Raw genomic sequence first — 17003 nt, forward strand, 5'->3', positions numbered from 1 at the left:
TGCGCTTTCCGGGAGAAAGCCGGGAAGATGGCGGCCTCCTGGAGGCTTCGCTGTGACCTGCCGCTGCTACGTTACCTCCTGGGCTTCGGCAGCCGTCAAAGCCTGGGGCTGGCCAAGGGTGCTGCTGCGTGGCCTGTCGGCCGTGGAGCCAGCTGGAGGTGGTTTCACGGCACTCAGCTGCTGCAGGGTGAGTGGCTTGCGCTCTCAGCTTCTCTCTAGCTGAGCGACGGGCCTGGATCAGGGGCGTTCTTGATTGGGGACCCGCGTTTGTGAGTGTAGGTGCCGAGTCGCCCTGTTCCATTCAACCTCCCCCAGGAACGGGCCTGCTGACTTAGCCCATGGATTGTGGCAAAGGACCATCTTCAGACTTGGGAGAGCTTCCCTCGATCCCCGGCCTCCAGAGCTTTGAATGGCTTCTCTGTGACCTTGCTTTGGTTTGAGTTATTTCGATGCCACCTAGAGAGGGTCTGTTTTAAATCCCATTTTAGACCCGTAATAATTGCGTGTCGAATTCCTTTAGTTTTATCATTCATCTCTAATAAAGCTGCCCATACATTTAAAGCCACTGTCACCCGTACTTATTCATTCAACGGGCCTGTCCGTATTGAGAAACCTTAAATCTTCACTCAATGGCTCCCACGCAATATACAAGACTTAATTTCTAAATCACAAGCTTGGCTAGAATGTTTTAAATAAAACATGTAGCATGAGAGCCATACAATTACTTAAATTGTGCCTGAGTAATACTGGCCTCGGAAATATACCCACTGCCCTTCCATTATTTAACATGCAGTATGTAAAATGGTAGGCCTGACATTATTCTTCCTTACATGTGTGACTGTGGGCTGGGGGTTAGGATGGGTCAGAGAAGACATTTTTAGAAATCATTAGACACTGAAGCAGTCCTTCTTACCATCCGTCCTCTGGTGCAATAGACATTTCCCACACTTTCTGTGCTGTCTGAGGCCCAGAAAACAAAACAAATCAAAACAAAAAAAGTCAGCTTACACAGTTAAATGAGTGTGTTGAGGCTTCTAAAGAGTAGGGATAACTTACCTAAGTCATTTTGGGTGTAATGTTTACTAAATGCCCACTGGATAGTGTCTTTAACAGCGTAGTGTAAAATATTTTCTCCGCTCTGCCCTCATCCTCATTTGTTAAACTTGAACCTTTCTACACTTAGCAGAAACTGACTCAGGTGGTGTTCAGGAATCTGTACCTCTGCCCTTGTGAGTTTTGCTGGGTCACACTTTTGAGACTCCCCACCCTGGAACATCATGCCATGTTAAAAGCGTAGGACTGGGAAAAATACCCATGAAGGGTCCTGTCATTGCTTGTGTGGTCTTTTTGACAGTGAATGTCCCAAACTCTGTATGAAGAGAAAAGAATGTGTGTGCTTACACCCAAAAATGGGTATTTTCCAAGGCTTCCTTAGAGTTGATTGCTTCTGCCTTTGGAAATTCACATAGGCAGTTTTCATCTGCTAAATCTGGTGTTTTGTCTATTCTTCATCCTCTACCACCAGACATATATCTTGAACACCTTGACTGTAAACATCTTCTGTAAAGAAGATGGTTCTGAATTCCAAGGCAAATTGAATTGAGTAGTTTCTTACCATGGCTACCACTATCCACTTAAAGCACAAATTCATTGTCTTAGAGTTCTTGGGTTAGAAGCGTTAAATGGATCTCACGAGGCTAAAGTCAAGGTGTCTACTTGGGAGGTAGTAGAGAATCTGTTTCCTTGTTGTTTCTTTGGTTGTTGTTTTCCAGCTAAAGGCTTCTTAGATTGGTGGATTTCTAGTTGTAAAGGAATTTAAATTCAGAACATGGCTGTTCTGGTAAGAGATCACATCCAAAGATCTTCTAGGTCTGTGTGATCTGGCTGGAATATAAACACATCTTTAATCCAGGAGACAGAGGCAAGCAGATCTGAATTCAAGGCCAGTTTGGTATAGAGCAAGTTTCAAATAAAGAAAAGCTTAGGTCCAGGACTTTAATTTCAAACAGTGAAGTAGAAGGGAGCACTCATGTTTGAAATTGATGTCTAATTGAATGGCAGAAAAAGTGACAAATCAGAGAATATTTGACAGAATAGGATCCTTCCAACTCTCAGGAGAAAGGAGTACAGAGAGGAAAGGGAAGACACTTAAGGAGCAATGAGGGGGCAGTTTTAATGTAATAGAGACTGTAATAGAGAGCCAGATTGCAAAGAGAGAGATAACTCAGGTGAAGACCAAATGAAGCAGAGAATCAGGAACCAAGAGATTAGAGCAGATTGCTGGCATTGGAGGCCAAGCAGAGCAATTCAGGGGCTGAGAGAGAAGCCAAATTGAGTAAGTCAGCTGAGAGCGGAGTTTGAGCCAGAACAGCTGAGTTGAACTAGCTTCTGAAAAAAGAAAGGGTGAGTTTAAGCAGTAATTCTCAGAGGCTGAAAACATTATCTAGGCCTATGTTAGATTGTATGGAGGCTAGAAGCTTCCAGGATTAGGCTTAGGTTAGCAGAGAGGCAATAAGCCTCCAAGACAACAATTGAAACAGGAGAATAGGAGTTCTTTTTACACCAAGCTCCTGTCTACCCTCCATTTCAGTAATATCTAGTCTAGTATGGATCACATTTGTATGTCTCTTGCCACTTCTTCCTGCCTTCCTTCCATCGTAAGGATGTGAAGAAGTCTTGTTGGGCCCATCGGGGTAATGGATTTCTCCCTATCTCAAGATCAGTTGATAACAACCTTAATCCACATTTATCTTAATCCTCTCTTGTTCCATGATATAACATGTTTGTAGGTTGTGGACATTATGGCAGAGACCTCTGGTAGGTCTCTGTAGTATTATGTTACATATTGAGCTCAAACTTACCAACTCTCACCAATAGTATTTTGTTAACTACTTGAATACACATGAACTATTTTAGAAAACATGAATTTACAAGGTTCTTTCTTCATCTTCATATTAAACTTTAAATATGGTTTAATAAACCTAAGCTGCTTTTTGGATAATCAGAGATTGTAGGAATTAGGTACATTTAGTGAACCCATTTCTCTTTCACATACTTAGTAGGATTTTAAATCTGTATTCATTGGTATTCATTGGCTGCCTTTCTGAGCAATGGCACAGGTTGTGTGCTTAGCACTTCTTAGATTTTTTTTTTTTTTATTAACTTCTCCTAAATAAAATTTTGGCATTATTGCTATTTATTTGGGTAAAACTACAGAAGCTCAGAAAAATGAAGCCATGTAGTTGTATTGTAAGTGAACTAAACAATGCTCCGTGTCATTATGTTGAACAAATACCTTTTTTCATTCTTTCAACTGAAATGCTTAATGAGAACACAGTGTTATTTACCAGTTGCCTGATTTCGTAAAGGAACAAATGTCTATCAGATAGTGGGCACAGGATAGCCTACTTAAAGATAGTGATCTCCCAAGTAGGGCACATTCTCGGAATTCTGCCACATGTGATATGCCACATGCCAATATGACTGAATTCTGCCATTCAGTCATATTCAGTTCTGGACATGCAGTCCTGAATTTGTTTGACATCTTAATTTTTACAGTATTTACAGACTATTTAGGAGAGAGAAAGCAGTGAAGATAGGATTTCATTGGTATATGCAGTGAACCCTAGGAAGTAAGTTTATGGTAATGAAGCAAGGTGTCCTTAGTAGAAGAAGCGGCACTCTTTCCAGGCTGAAGGCACAGCTGAAACCCCCAAAGCCACATGTGATAGTTAAAAAATGGCACAGCATTTGGAGTTACTCTGTTGCTATGCTTTTAGAAAAGACAGGATTTGGGTTGCATTTTTTTTTTAAAATTTATTTATTCATTCATTTGGGTAGGGCTGGGAGTGCCACAACATCTGTTTGGAGGTCAGAGAACAACTGTGGGAAGGACTCTGTCCTTTCCTTCCATCATGGGGGTTCCAGGGACTGAACTCAGATCATCATACTTGGCTGAACGCTCCTTTACCTGTTGAGACTTGGATTTTACTAATGTATTAAGCATTACCCTAGGTATCAAGGCAGAACATTGCTTGTGTTTTGCAATCACTTCACTCACTCTTTTCATGTGATAATAATAATTATCTGATAATAATTACTGATAATAATAATTACTGATAATAATCCACTTGCTAATCATATTTTGGGGTCGAGGCGCTGGAAGGGTTAGAATTGTGTGACACCAGAAGAGTAGTGCTCCCATGATGGATGGCATCAATGTCTTCTTGAAAAGAAGAACTCAAACCCACACCCAAGCTAGCATACTTGGCTACTATACAAAATCCTCTTCTGTTGTATGGCCAGAATTGGTTCATGAATCAGTTACTGACTCAAAAAGTAACAAATGAATTTACTTTCATTAAAGTCACCAACTTTAAGCTCTTCCTTGTTCACTAAAAATATACAAATGAGCCTTGGTGGGGATGTGTGTAAAAGAGTCAGGAAAGATTGGGTTAAAACAATGTCTTCTGGGCGGAGGGGACCCCTGTACTCCTGAAGCCATAGCGGCTAAGGTTGCCTGTATAGGATCCATACAAGGTCAAGCCAGTCAACCCTCCAGCTTGCGGGTACGGGAGGAGCATTCAGGAGCTATTATCAGATGCTGGCTGCTAGGAGAGGAGAATTCTTTAGGGTTTAGTCCGTTGTATGTTAACCTCAATCCAATGGATGGCCCCATATTTATGAGTATTTTGGGCAGCACAAATTGGACTCCATGGGCTAAAGAAAAAAAAAGTGTGTCTGAAGTTGGAAGGGGGTAGAGGGTGAGGAGTGGATTAAAAGGGACATGGATCCCGCCCACAGTATACCCAGTTGTTCCTGTTTCCAGGAACACCTTGGCTATTTCCTATAAAAAGTATTTGAGCTGCTTTGCAAACATGCTATAAAAATGTAAGAACAAGGAAGATGTATTTTAATACAGAAATTTCAATTGTAAATAAATGGCTAGGTGGTCTATGTGTGTAGGTGAGCATAGTAACGCCAGTAACTGGAAGTCTTGACTCAGGTGGAGATGTGGGTGAAGGTCACTCATGTATTTAGGATCATGAGACCACCTGTCCCACGTAAGCACTTTCTTTAGCTCAGACTCAAGTGGAAAAACTTTCCTCATCATCTGAATGCCCTCTCCCAAGTCTTTCCATAGAATTGAGAGAGTCCATATGGGAAATAGTGCATTGTAAAGGTAATTGGAGAAGGATTTAGTGACATTTTTGTGAATTCAGGGTACTGTTTAGAATGAGGCGCTGTTCCTATTGCCTAGAGCAGTGGTTCTCAACCTCTGGGTTGAGACCCCTTTGGGGGTTGAAGAACTCTTTCACAGGGGTTGCCAACACAGACATTTACATTATGATTCATAACAGTAGCAAAATTAGTTATGAAAGCTAACATGAGGAACTATATTAAAGTGTCACAGCATTAAGGTTGAGAACCACTGGCCTAAAGGGAAGCAGTTGGGAAGACCTCTGAGTTGCTGTGTCCTACAGTAAAGGATGCCCCCACCACCTGGCGACCCCACAGGAAGCAGGGAGCTGAGGAAGGACTACCCTGACTTCACCTTTCTCTCCTATCAGTTTCCTGACTGTTTTCAGCCCATTGGCTGAACTCAGCTGGGGGCCAAGTACAAGAAGGCCAGTTGAGGTAACCCACTCCGTGTAGTGTGGAGGAAGATAAATCAAAGACAGCCCCCATGTCACTTGAGTTCTTCCCCACAGTGTGGAATAATTCAAATGTATTCTCCTTACTTGGAGAAGTCAAGTATAGCTTCTGTAGACTGTATCTGTGGAGCAGTAAGCAGAGGGCTTTACTCTGCAGCCCAGGATGACCTTGAACTGAAGATGTCTATCAGATATTCAGTCAAGATTTATTCTGTATGTAAAAATAAACACGCATAGCATCTTCTATAGAAAATCGCTTTTGTCTTTAATAAATGATGAAATTGTATACCTATTTTAAAATAGATATCTTTATAATTGTATGTGTTTTGAGCACATGTACATGTGGAGGTCAGAGGGTAACCTCAGAGTCATGCCTCATACTCCTTCTATCTTTATGTCTGAGACAGGGTTTCACCCGCCCAGAACGTCTCTGAGTAGGCTAGACCACTGAGTGGTCTTATAGGGGTCTGCCTCGGAGTCCCATCACTCTATTGCTGGCACCACAAGCATGCCCCATGGCACCTGACTCTTGTTTCTGTTTATTTGTTCTTTTTAATTATTTCTTTTATGTTTAGATCATAATATAATTCATAGTTCTCTTCCATTTCCTTCCTTCAAGTCCTCCCATATACCCCTCCCTTCTCTCGTTCAAATTCATTTTCTGTTTTCGTTAATTGTTTGTGGTGTGTGTTGTATTATATTTCACTGTATTTTATACACATATAACATGTGTGTATATAATATGCATTCACACACACACACACATATTCCTAAATATATCCTTAGTTTGTTTAATGTTATTTGTATGTTATGATTCCAGTGCTGACCATTTGGTAGAGGATAAACAGCTGATGTGCCCTGGCCTTCCCCTTCCTCAGCATTCCTTAGTTGTCTGTAGTTCTTTATGTACGGTTGAGGTTTCATGGTCTTTCCCTCCTCCACTTTGGCATGTCTGTGGTCCTGTTCAGTTCTTCTTTAGGCAGTCATGTTGGTGAGACTTTATGGGTGTAGCTCCTGACATTACTAGACGTAATCTTCCAGCCAAACTCCTGACCCTGTGGCTCTTATGGTCTTTCCACCCCTTTTCTGAAATGTTCTCTGAGCCTTAGGTGGGGGACTTGTTTTGAGGTATATCCACTGGGACTGGGCACCAAGTCTGTGCATTTTGATCGGTTGTGGTTTTCTGTGGTGGTTTCCATCTGTAGCAAAGAGAAGTTTTCTTGATGAGGGTTGAGAACTGCACTTACCTGACAAATACATTTAGTAATGTGGTGGTTGTTGGTTCTCCTTCAAGATCCATGACTTCGCTAGCCCTGGGTGATTGGCTAAGTTTCTAGTACCAGGCATGATTTTTCTCTTGCTGAGTAGGTCTTCCGTCCAATTGGGAAGCTGTTGGTTACTCTAATGTGCATGTATGAGATATGCATGCCGCCACTGCACCCTTAGTGTTAATGTGCCATGCTAGTTATTTATTGCTGGGGTTTGTAGGTGGCATAGCTGGATAGGACTAGTGGTTGCTTCCCTTCTTTGGAAGCTTGCATGGCACCTTTTTGGTCCTCGTACTCAGGGAGGAGCCGTTTGGGTCAGTTCCAGCTCAGGGGCTCCTGAGCTGTTTCTGAAGTACATGGTATCTTCAGCAATAGGGACTTGCCTTCCACCCCTGGGATGGGGAGTGCCAGAGGAGGGTCCAAGGGCCATAGCAATAGTCTCTAATGTTGTGGCAGTCTCCTGGACAGCCCTGACCAACAACTCAGGAGGGTTTCTCATACCTGGTGTTAGATTTTTGTTAGGTGGTCTTTGGCTCTTGGAGGGAGCTTTGTCAGGCCAGAGGAGAAAACTTTATTTAAGTGAGATAAGTATTTTTACACAGACTACAGACTTCTGTGTTTTGTAGGATGGTTTTAGGGTTTTTCATTTGTTTGTTTTGTTTTATTTTTTAATTTTTATTTTTTTTTGTAGGCTAGTTAATAGCATGCTTTCTTCTCGCCATGATAGTCTTGTACCCACCCTCTGCACTGTAATTAAGCCTTTAAATACTTTGTTTTATAAGTTGTCTTGGTCATGGTGTCTCTCCTAGCAATTGAAAAGTAACTAATACACCTAGCTATTGTGAATACAGCAGCAATGGCATGGCATAACAATATCTGTGGGATAGGATGTTGAGTCTCTTGGGCATATGCCAAGGAGTGATATAGCTGGAATTATATGGTAAATTTATTTTTAGCTTTTTGAGAATTCACCACATTGATTTCCATAGTGGCTATACCAGTTTGCAATCCCACTAACAATGGGAGTTCCCTTTTCACCACACCTTCTCCAGCATTTGTCGTTGGCTGTTTTGTTGATCTTTACCATTGCAACTGGTAAAATGACATCTCAAAGTTGTTTTCATTTGCATCTCTTAATTCCTAGGAGCAATGAGCATTTTTTTCTGAGATATTTCTTAGGGATCTCTTTTAACCTTTTCTTTTGAGAAGTCTTGAGTTCAGGTCCCAAGCCTCTTTTTGAAATAGGTCTTTTTTTGTTGTTGTTGTTAATTCTTTGTTTATTTTTAGTTCACATATATTCATCATCATTTAGTTCAATATATATTATATGTTTAGTTCATTATATAGTAATCCTCTGTCAGATGTGTAGCTGGCAAAGATTCTCTCCCATTCTCTGGGCTTCCTCTTCACTTGATGATTTGTTTCTTCAGCTCTTTAGTTTTATGAAAATCCATTTGTCAGTTGTTGGCCTTAATTCTTAGGCAAATGGAATCTCATTCAGGAAGTCCTTCCCTACACTTGTTTCACATAAGGCTGCCTATGCTTTCTTCTAGCAGTTGCAGTGTTTCATGTTTCAGAGTGAGGTCTCTGGTCCATTTGGAGTTAGTTTTTGTCCAAGATGTTAGATAATGCTCTAATTTCATTCTTCTGCATATGGACATCTGGTTTTCCCAGCACCATTTGTTGAAGATGCTTTCTTTCCTTTATGTTTTCTTTCCTCTATGTTTTTGGCATCTTTGTCAGACATTAAGAGGCTGGATTACATGTGCTTGTGTGGGGGTCTTCAGTATTGGTCTGCATATCTCTTTGTGCTGGTACATTGTTTTTATTACTATGGCTGTGTAATATTCAGATCTGGAATGATGATCCTGCTAGCATTGTTCTTTTTGTTCAGGATGGTTTTGTCTATCTCAGGTCTTTGTGATTCCATATGAATTTTAGGATAGTTTTATCTATTTCTGTGAAAAATGAGATGGTGATGTTGATTGGGATTGTATTGAATCTGTAAATAGCTTGTGGTAAAATGTCAATCCATGAGTATGGGATGTCTTTCATTTTTCTAGTGTCTTTTCTCAATCTCTTTCTTTAGAGGTTTAAAGTGTTCATTGTAGGGGTCTTTCATTTTCTTGGTTAGGTTTATTCCTGTTTTATTTATTTGAGGCTAATGTGAATGGGAGTGTGTCCATGGTCTTTTTCTCTGTATGTTTGTGGTTAGTGTATAGAAAAGCTTTTGATTTGTGCAAGCTGGTTCTGTTTCCTGCCACATTGCTGAATTAGATTGTTTCTAGAGGTATTCTGGATGTTTTGGGATCTCTAATGTGTAGTATCATGTCATCTGCAGATAGGGATAGTTTGATTTCTTCTTTTCCTATTTCTATTCCTTTAATTTCCTTCTCTTGCCTTATTTTTCTGGCTACTACTTCAAACATAATGTTGAAAAGGAGTGGGGAGAGTGACATCCCTGTCTCATTCTTGACTTTGAAGTAGAACTGCCTCAAACTTTTTTTCCTTTCAGGATGATGTTAGCTATGAGTTTCTCATATATAGCTTTTGTTATATTGAAGTATATTCCCTTTTGTTCTGCATTCTATTAATACTTTTCTCATGAAGGCATGTTGGATTTTGTTAAGAGCTTTTTCTGTGCTTATTGAGGTGATCATGTGATTTTTGTCTTTAAGTCCATTTTGTGGTTTATTATGTTCATTGACTTGCATTCATTGAGTCATCCCTGCATTTCAGGGATAAAGCCAATTTGATTATGATGAATGGTCTTTTTTATGTATGTCTGTATTCTGTTTATAATTATTTTATCAAGCATTTTTGAGTCTTTTTATCAGGGATATTGGCCTATAGTTTTCTTTTTGTTGCTGTGTCTTTACCTAGTTTTGATATTAGAATGACACTGACTTTATAGGAGTTTGAGAGTATTCCTCCTGTGGCTATTTTTTGAATAGTTTAAGAAGGACTGCTTGTAGATTTTCTTTGAGTACCTACTAGAATTTTGCTGTGAATTCATCTGCCCTTGCCCCCCCCCCCCCTTTTTAAACTGGAGGTTTGTTCTTTTTTTTATTATTATTATCCCTATTGGAATCTCCTCATTTGAATTTGTTATGTGTGTCTGGTTAGGTTGTTGACTTCTTGGTTTAATTTTTGTGGTTTGGCTAAATCCAGAAATTTATCCATTTCTTTAAGGTAGTCCAGCTTTTTGGAGTACAGGTTTTTATAAGCATTTCCTCGTAATATTCTGAAAATCTCTTTGTTTATTGTAATGTTTTCTTGCTTAATTCTGTTAATTTAAGTGTTTTATTTCTTTCTTTTGCTTAGTTGGGCCAAAGGTCTGTCAATCTTGTTTATCTTCTCAAAGAATCAACTTTTTGATTCATTGATTCTTTGCATTGTTTTATTGGTAGGTTCTATGTCACTGATTGCTGGATGCAGATGATCTGGCTTACACCTGAGATCTTCTGGAGATCTGAACTCGGGTCCTCATGTTTTAATGTTCCAGCAACTGTGCCATCTCCTCAGCCCTTCTTTTTGATTTATTATCAATAAATGTTTGACTTATATGCTTTTTTGGGGGGAGACATAGTCTCTTGTTCCTCAAGGTAACACCCAGCTCTCAGTGCACCCTGTAGCTGAGGATAACCTTTAACTCCTGGGACATAGGCAGTGCACCACCATGCCCAATGCTAATTAATATACTCCTTTTATAAATGTATAAAATACACCTGGGGTTTCAGTAAAGCTTCTCAAATGCAAGGGGCCTGTGAATGAGAAAAAATTACCCCTGCTGTGGAAGTCTATCAGGCCATCCCAAAGTACTGTTGTAGCTTAAAGATCCCTTCCACTTTGCACCACTCTGCAGACTACCCCTTAGCTAACAGTGCTTGCCATGTGTGTTTCTTTGCGTAAGTGTTTACTTTATCTTTAGTCTCTGTTCTCCCCCTTGCCTTGCTTTGTCTGTCTAACACAGATTTTCTTTTTTAATTTTGTTATGCCATAGGAAAGCATGCAGGGTAAAATTTATCATTTTAACTACTGAAGTTGTGTTTTGGTGCATTGACATTGTCACGTAGCCGTCATTACCACTTGTCCCTAGAACATATTTGTCATCCCATTCTGAAGCTGCCCATTAAGCCGTAGCTCTCCACCCTGCTTTCTCCAGTACTTGGTAGCAGCTCATGTACTCTCTCTCTGTGGACCTTATAAGTGGGGTTTATCCTTTTTCATGTTATGTAATGTTTTCAGGCGTCACCTCTGTTGTCGCAAGTATTTGAGTCATGTTAAGACTGTGCTGTTTCAGACATTTTTTTGTTGTGTTGGCTTGTGTTGGCTCTTTGAGTACTTTTTTTGAGTGATTACCATCTTATATTCCACATTGATTACATCATTTTACATTTTCCCAACACTGCACAGGATGCTAATGTTTTCCGCATTGTATTTTGCTTTTTTTTTTTCTTTTAACAGTTCTCCATCTTGATAGATAGTAAATGGTAATGGCTTTGTAGTTGTTTTGCATGTTGATGAATTCTAGTTCTCTGCTCTCATGGCACTTTTTGCTATAATCAACTACTTGGATATTTATGTTTCCATCTGAAGTATATATAATCTTTTTGAGGTCAAAATTCTGGTTTTGCCTCAGTCTAGGCTGGTGAAACAAACCACTTCATAGGCAATTGTCAAACTCCTAATTTGTCTTTTAGCTTTGGTAGCCAGTAGTATAATGGCATTGAAGGTAAAACCTTTGCCAGTGATTTTAATGAGAGATGTAGTTAGCATAGAGGTGAAATACAGCAGACACCAGAGTTAATGTAGCTTAGCTGAGAGAATATGGCTGGTTGAGGGGGAGCGTTTAGGCTGGGAAGGTGAAAGACACCTGCGACTCCATCTCTCATGAATCCTGGGAGGAATTGTGATGGTCTAGAATAATCGTCGGGTGTTTCAGTGCCCTTAGCCAACTACCGAGGTATCTTGGAATGCATCTTCTAAGTTCCTATCCAAAATGTGCTGCATGTCAATAGTGAGTAGTTGAGACCTAGTCCTCTTCAGAGCCCATCGTAAGGACTTTGTACGCATTGCCATGTCTCTATAAAAGTCTGTGTTGTGACTATACAGAAGAGAGAGCAGGAGAGGAGTAAGGCAACTTAACAACTGATGGAGCTATGATTTGACCCAGGTAGTTTCGTCCTACGCTCTAGTCTTGTTGCTTTTAAAAATCAAGTATTTTATTAATATGTATATACTTGTTACATAAGAAAACATTTCATTTAGTAGAGTAATACATACGCATAGTTTTTGCCCAAATACCCATAGAGGCATATAACCCTAAAGTAGAGCTCTGCCCCATCTCTCCCACTTTTCCAGTTGTCTTCCTGAAAAGCTACATTTTTGACTCTCAGCGTTCTTCTGGCACTAGCCAGTCCTCTTACTTGCAGTAGACTTATCTGTGGATGACTTCTGGTCAATAGAGTCCTCTCTTTTTACTACTTTACTATAGTTATTTTGTATTCTCAAGTTTATTTCATAGACACTGCTTGTACTAAACACATACTGTGTGCCCCAGAGGACCATGATCATGCCATATTTTAATAGCTTGTTACCTTTGTTTTGTGTTTCCTGCAGGAATTGCTATCCTGCAAGGTTTTTTGACTCCTCAAATGTATTATCAGTCACATGAATGAATGTTTCAGAATACCCTCCAGAGAAGAGTCTCTGGTATGCTGTCAAATGGGATGTGGCTGTTACCTAGCACTGGGCTGAGACACCTGGGTGCCCAGCTCCTCCCTGCTCACCTGGCTTGTCCCTGGTGTAAGCTTTGTAGGGTGTCAATAGTCAATTTTTAGGCAGTTGTTTACTTTCCTCCTTCCAAAATTGCGTGCCATTGTTTTCATTTTCAAAATGACAGCAATAAGGACGTTCCCCCTCTGTTAGATAAGTTGGGGGAGGAAATGAGATTCCATAAATTTAATCCAAATCTTACTTTAAAAGGGATAATTAAAAATACCTGTAATCATTAGTCATCAGGGAAATGCAAATCAAAACGACCCTAAGATTTCACCTTACACCCGTCAGAATGGTTAAGATCAAAAACTCAAGTGACAACACATGCTGGAGAGGATATGGTGAAATGGGAACCCTCCTCCACTGCTAGTGGGAATGTAAACTTGTACAACCACTCTGGAAATCAATCTGGCGCTTCCTTAGACAACTAGGAATAGTGCTTCCTCAAGATCCAGCTAGGCATATAGATCCTCCTAGGCATATACCCAAAAGAGGCTCAAGTACACAATAAGGACATTAGCTCAACCATGTTTGTAGCAGCCTTATTTGTAATAGCCAGAATCTGGAAAAAACCCAGATATACCTCAACGGAGGAATGGATACAGAAATTGTGGTACATCTACACAATGGAATATTACTCAGCAATAAAAAACAAGGATATCATGAAATTTGCATGTAAATGGTGGGAACTGGAAAAGATCATCCTGAGTGAGCTATCCTAGAAGCAGAAAGACACACAAGGTATATACTCACTCATAAGTGGATATTAGACATATAATATAGGTTAAACCTACTAAAATCTGTACACTTAAGAAACTAATAAAGAGGGAGGACTCTTGCTAAAATGCTTAGTTCCTATCTAGAAAGGCAAAGAGGGTGGACATCAGAAGAAGGAGAAAAGAGGGAACAAGTCAGGAGCCTGCCACAGAGTACCTCTGAGGCTCTGCCCTGCAGACTATCAAAGCAGATGTTGAAACTTATGGGCAACCTTTGGGCAGAGTGCAGGGAATCTTATGAAAGAAGTGGGAAACAGTAAGATCTGGAGAGGACAGGAACTCCACAAGGAGAGCAACAGAACCAAAAAATCTGAGCACAGGGGTCTTTCCTAAGACTGATAATCCAACCAAGGACCATGGATGGAGATAACCTAGAACTCCTGCACAGATGTAGCCCATGGCAGTTCAGTGTCCAAGTGGGTTCCATAGTAATAGGAACAGGGACTGTCTCTAACATGAACTGATTGGCCTGCTCTTTGATCACCTCCCCCTGAGGGGGGTGTAGCCTTACCAGGCCACAGAAGATGACAATGCAGCCATTCCTGATGAGACCTAACAGACTAGGATCAGAAGGAAGGAGAGGAGGACCTCCCCTATCAGTGGACTTGGGGAGGGGCATGCATGCAGAGGGATTGGGAGGGGAGAAGGGAGGGAGCTACAAGGGGGATACAAAGTGAATAACGTGTAATTAATAAATAATTTTTAAAAATGAAAAAAAATACCATGTAAGAGCTGGGCATGGTGGTGCACTCAGGATGGCAGAAGCAGGTAGATCTCTGTGAATTTGAGGCCAGCCTGTTCTACAAAAGTGAGTCCAGGATAGCCAGGGCTACACAGAGAAACCGTGTCTCATAAAACAAAACAACACAGACACACACAAACCTGTAATAGAACAGAAAAGCTGTTGTCATTTTGGGTGCATTGGTTTAATCTTTGCTTATGTGCAAACATGAGGAGGCAGCAAGGGAAGATAATGTATTACTATTGTCTTTGGGATGTTTGTAAGCATGTCAGGCAAGACCTGTAGTGGCTGTTTTTACACGTACTGTGTATATTTGTTTCTGTCACAGGCCATAGATGTCTCAGTCTATTCTACCAGCACCACGACAAAATAGTGTTGTACGAAGAGAGCTGGCAAACAATCATTTATTTTAGAACGACACTGAAATTGCCTTTATTCATTGCTGCAGTCTTGCTATAGTCTTTGTCCTGGTGCTAGGTTTAAATCACCTGCCCTTCATTCTGCTATATTCCATTCAGCCTGCAGATGGCAGGATTGCTTTATTTGTACAGCAATCTTAACAATGCATTTTATCAGTGGGTTCCTGCATTGGAGCGAAGAAAGTATTGGGCAATTTACTTTTGTCTTTGTCTATTCATTTTGGGTTTTGTGCGTGTGTGTGTGTGTGTGTGTGTGTGTGTGTGTGTGTGTGTGTGTGTGTGTGTGTGTGTGTCTATGTGTGTGTCTGTGTGTGTGTGTGTCTGTGTGTGTGTCTGTGTGTGTGCGCGCGCTTAGGTTACAGTTTAGTAAATGGCTAGAGTGTGCTACTTGGCTACCTGTGCCATATGTAAATTGCCCAATGTTCTTAATTACTTTTGTTATTGTAATGAAGCTTAGATCTGCTTCATATTAATACCACAAAGCAATTGGTTCTGCATTTGTATTTTTTTTTCAGAGCTTAGAACCTTTAATTTGCCCTAAAGCCACTGAAGCAAAAAACATGATAAACATTCTTTTACAGCCCCCAACACAAAAAAGAAAAAAAAATATTTGTAGGAAAAAAAAGTTTTGTACATAGGGTAAAACAATATAAATTCAATCATACAGATGGGGTTAGCTCTATTACCCTTCTTGAAAAAGTTACCTGCTCAATGACAGAGCCTCCCAAGGACATCCCAGGACAGTATACAACCAAGGTGGTCCACTTAAGAATCCATATAAAAACAACATTTCAAGAGAGAGATAACCTGTTCATTTTCACTGTGCTCATATAACTCAACAGGGCATCTCTTGAAATGTTATCCCTATCCGGATTCTAAGCAGACCACATGGCCTACAATCTATCCTGGAATGTCCCTAGAAGGGTCTGTCACCGAATAGGTAACAGAGTAAAAACCCCAGAGTCCTTTCTTTAAAATGAAGAGGGAAAGACTGGAATAGAAGGAACTATTCAACTTCATCTTCTTTTCTTGTGGCTTGAAGTCTCCCCCTCCTCCTCTGCCGCCTCGAAAGCCTCCTCGGCCTCTGCCACCATATCCACCTCTTCCTTCTCTGCCACCACCTCTGCCTCCAAATCCTCCTCTGCCTCCACCTCGGCCACCGAAGCCACCTTCACCCTTAGGTTTGGCCCAGTCCAAGGTAATCTTGTTTCCATCAATTTCTCCTTCTTCCATGGCCTCCTTGGCAGCTTTGGCATCTTCTTCACTATTGAAGTCTACAAAACCAAACCCTTTAGAAGAGCCAGTTTCCCGATCAGTGACTATTCTTGCATGAACAGAGCCCTCAAACGACTCTTTCAAGGTCTCTTCAGTGGTATCCTCAGACAGACCTTTGACAAACAGTTTTGGATGGCTGACTTCTTGCATTAGGTGATCCCCTCTAACTCCAGTCTGATTGTTCTGCCCTCAATTTCCATTTTATTACAGGAATCTAAAGCTTCTTTAGCATCTTCAAATGAACCAAATTCTATATATGCATACCCTTTAGATCTGCCTTGTGGGTTCTGGGGCACTTTGATAAAAGTTGCTTTCTCAACTATTTGCTGAAGAGTTTCTTTTGTTGTACTATAGGAAAGATTGCTTAAAACCAAAGTTTTTGATTCACCACCAGCACCCCAAGAGCTATTCTTTCCACCTCTCTCTTGCCCTTGTCCTTTCTCCCCAGTGTAGTGGAGTGAAACAGATCGCCCATCAATTTCTGCCCCCTGCTTTTCTTCAAGGTTTTTTTCTGCATCAGCTTCAGACTTAAATTCAATATAAGCAATCCCTTTACTCTTCCCATCCTGGCTGACCAATCTGATCTCCACGGCATCTTCAAAGACTTCTTTTAATTCATCCTCAGTAATGTTGAAAGAGAGGTTTTTGGCTAAAAGGGTTCTTGCAGCTCGAACTTTCTTACTATCTCTTCCTTTTGGTTTTTCTAGTTTAATTTCATTGCCAAACACTTTTAAACCAGTAAGCTCCAAGGCCTTTTCTAGGTCTTCAGCAGACTCAAAATCCACATAACCAAATTTCCTATTTGTACCAGTTCTGACATCCACAACAGCAAGATCATTTTTAGCAAAAAGTTCACTGATTGCACTTTTTAATTCAGCAACAGACTTGCTTGGATTAATGTTTCCAATGAACAGATTGAAAGGTGTAGTTGGTTCTGAGCCTTCTACTTTCTGTTTCTTGGCTTCCAGAGCTTCTTTGTGTTTGGTCATTTCCTTCTTCCTTTTTCCAGGTGCTGCTTTAACAGGTTCTTCCTCTTCTTCTTCCTCCTCCTCCTCTTCCTCCTCCTCCTCTTCCTCCTCCTCCTCTTC

The 17003-nt window shown here is 40.6% G+C and overlaps 1 protein-coding gene across 1 annotated transcript in view; it reads left to right on the forward strand.

Moving 5' to 3' along the window:
- Positions 1–5: 5 nt before the first annotated feature.
- Pdhx (pyruvate dehydrogenase complex component X) overlaps positions 6–17003 on the forward strand; it is a 60921-nt gene continuing 43923 nt past the window's right edge. Inside the window, exon 1 of the mRNA XM_055599720.1 lies at positions 6–187. Within this exon, the coding sequence (XP_055455695.1) occupies positions 28–187 (160 nt within the window). The 5' untranslated portion in view covers positions 6–27. The remainder of the gene's footprint in view (positions 188–17003) is intronic.

The sequence above is a fragment of the Psammomys obesus genome, unplaced genomic scaffold (assembly GCF_907164565.1).
Source record: "Psammomys obesus unplaced genomic scaffold, mPsaObe1.curated_primary_1811, whole genome shotgun sequence".
Lineage (NCBI taxonomy): Eukaryota > Metazoa > Chordata > Mammalia > Rodentia > Muridae > Psammomys > Psammomys obesus.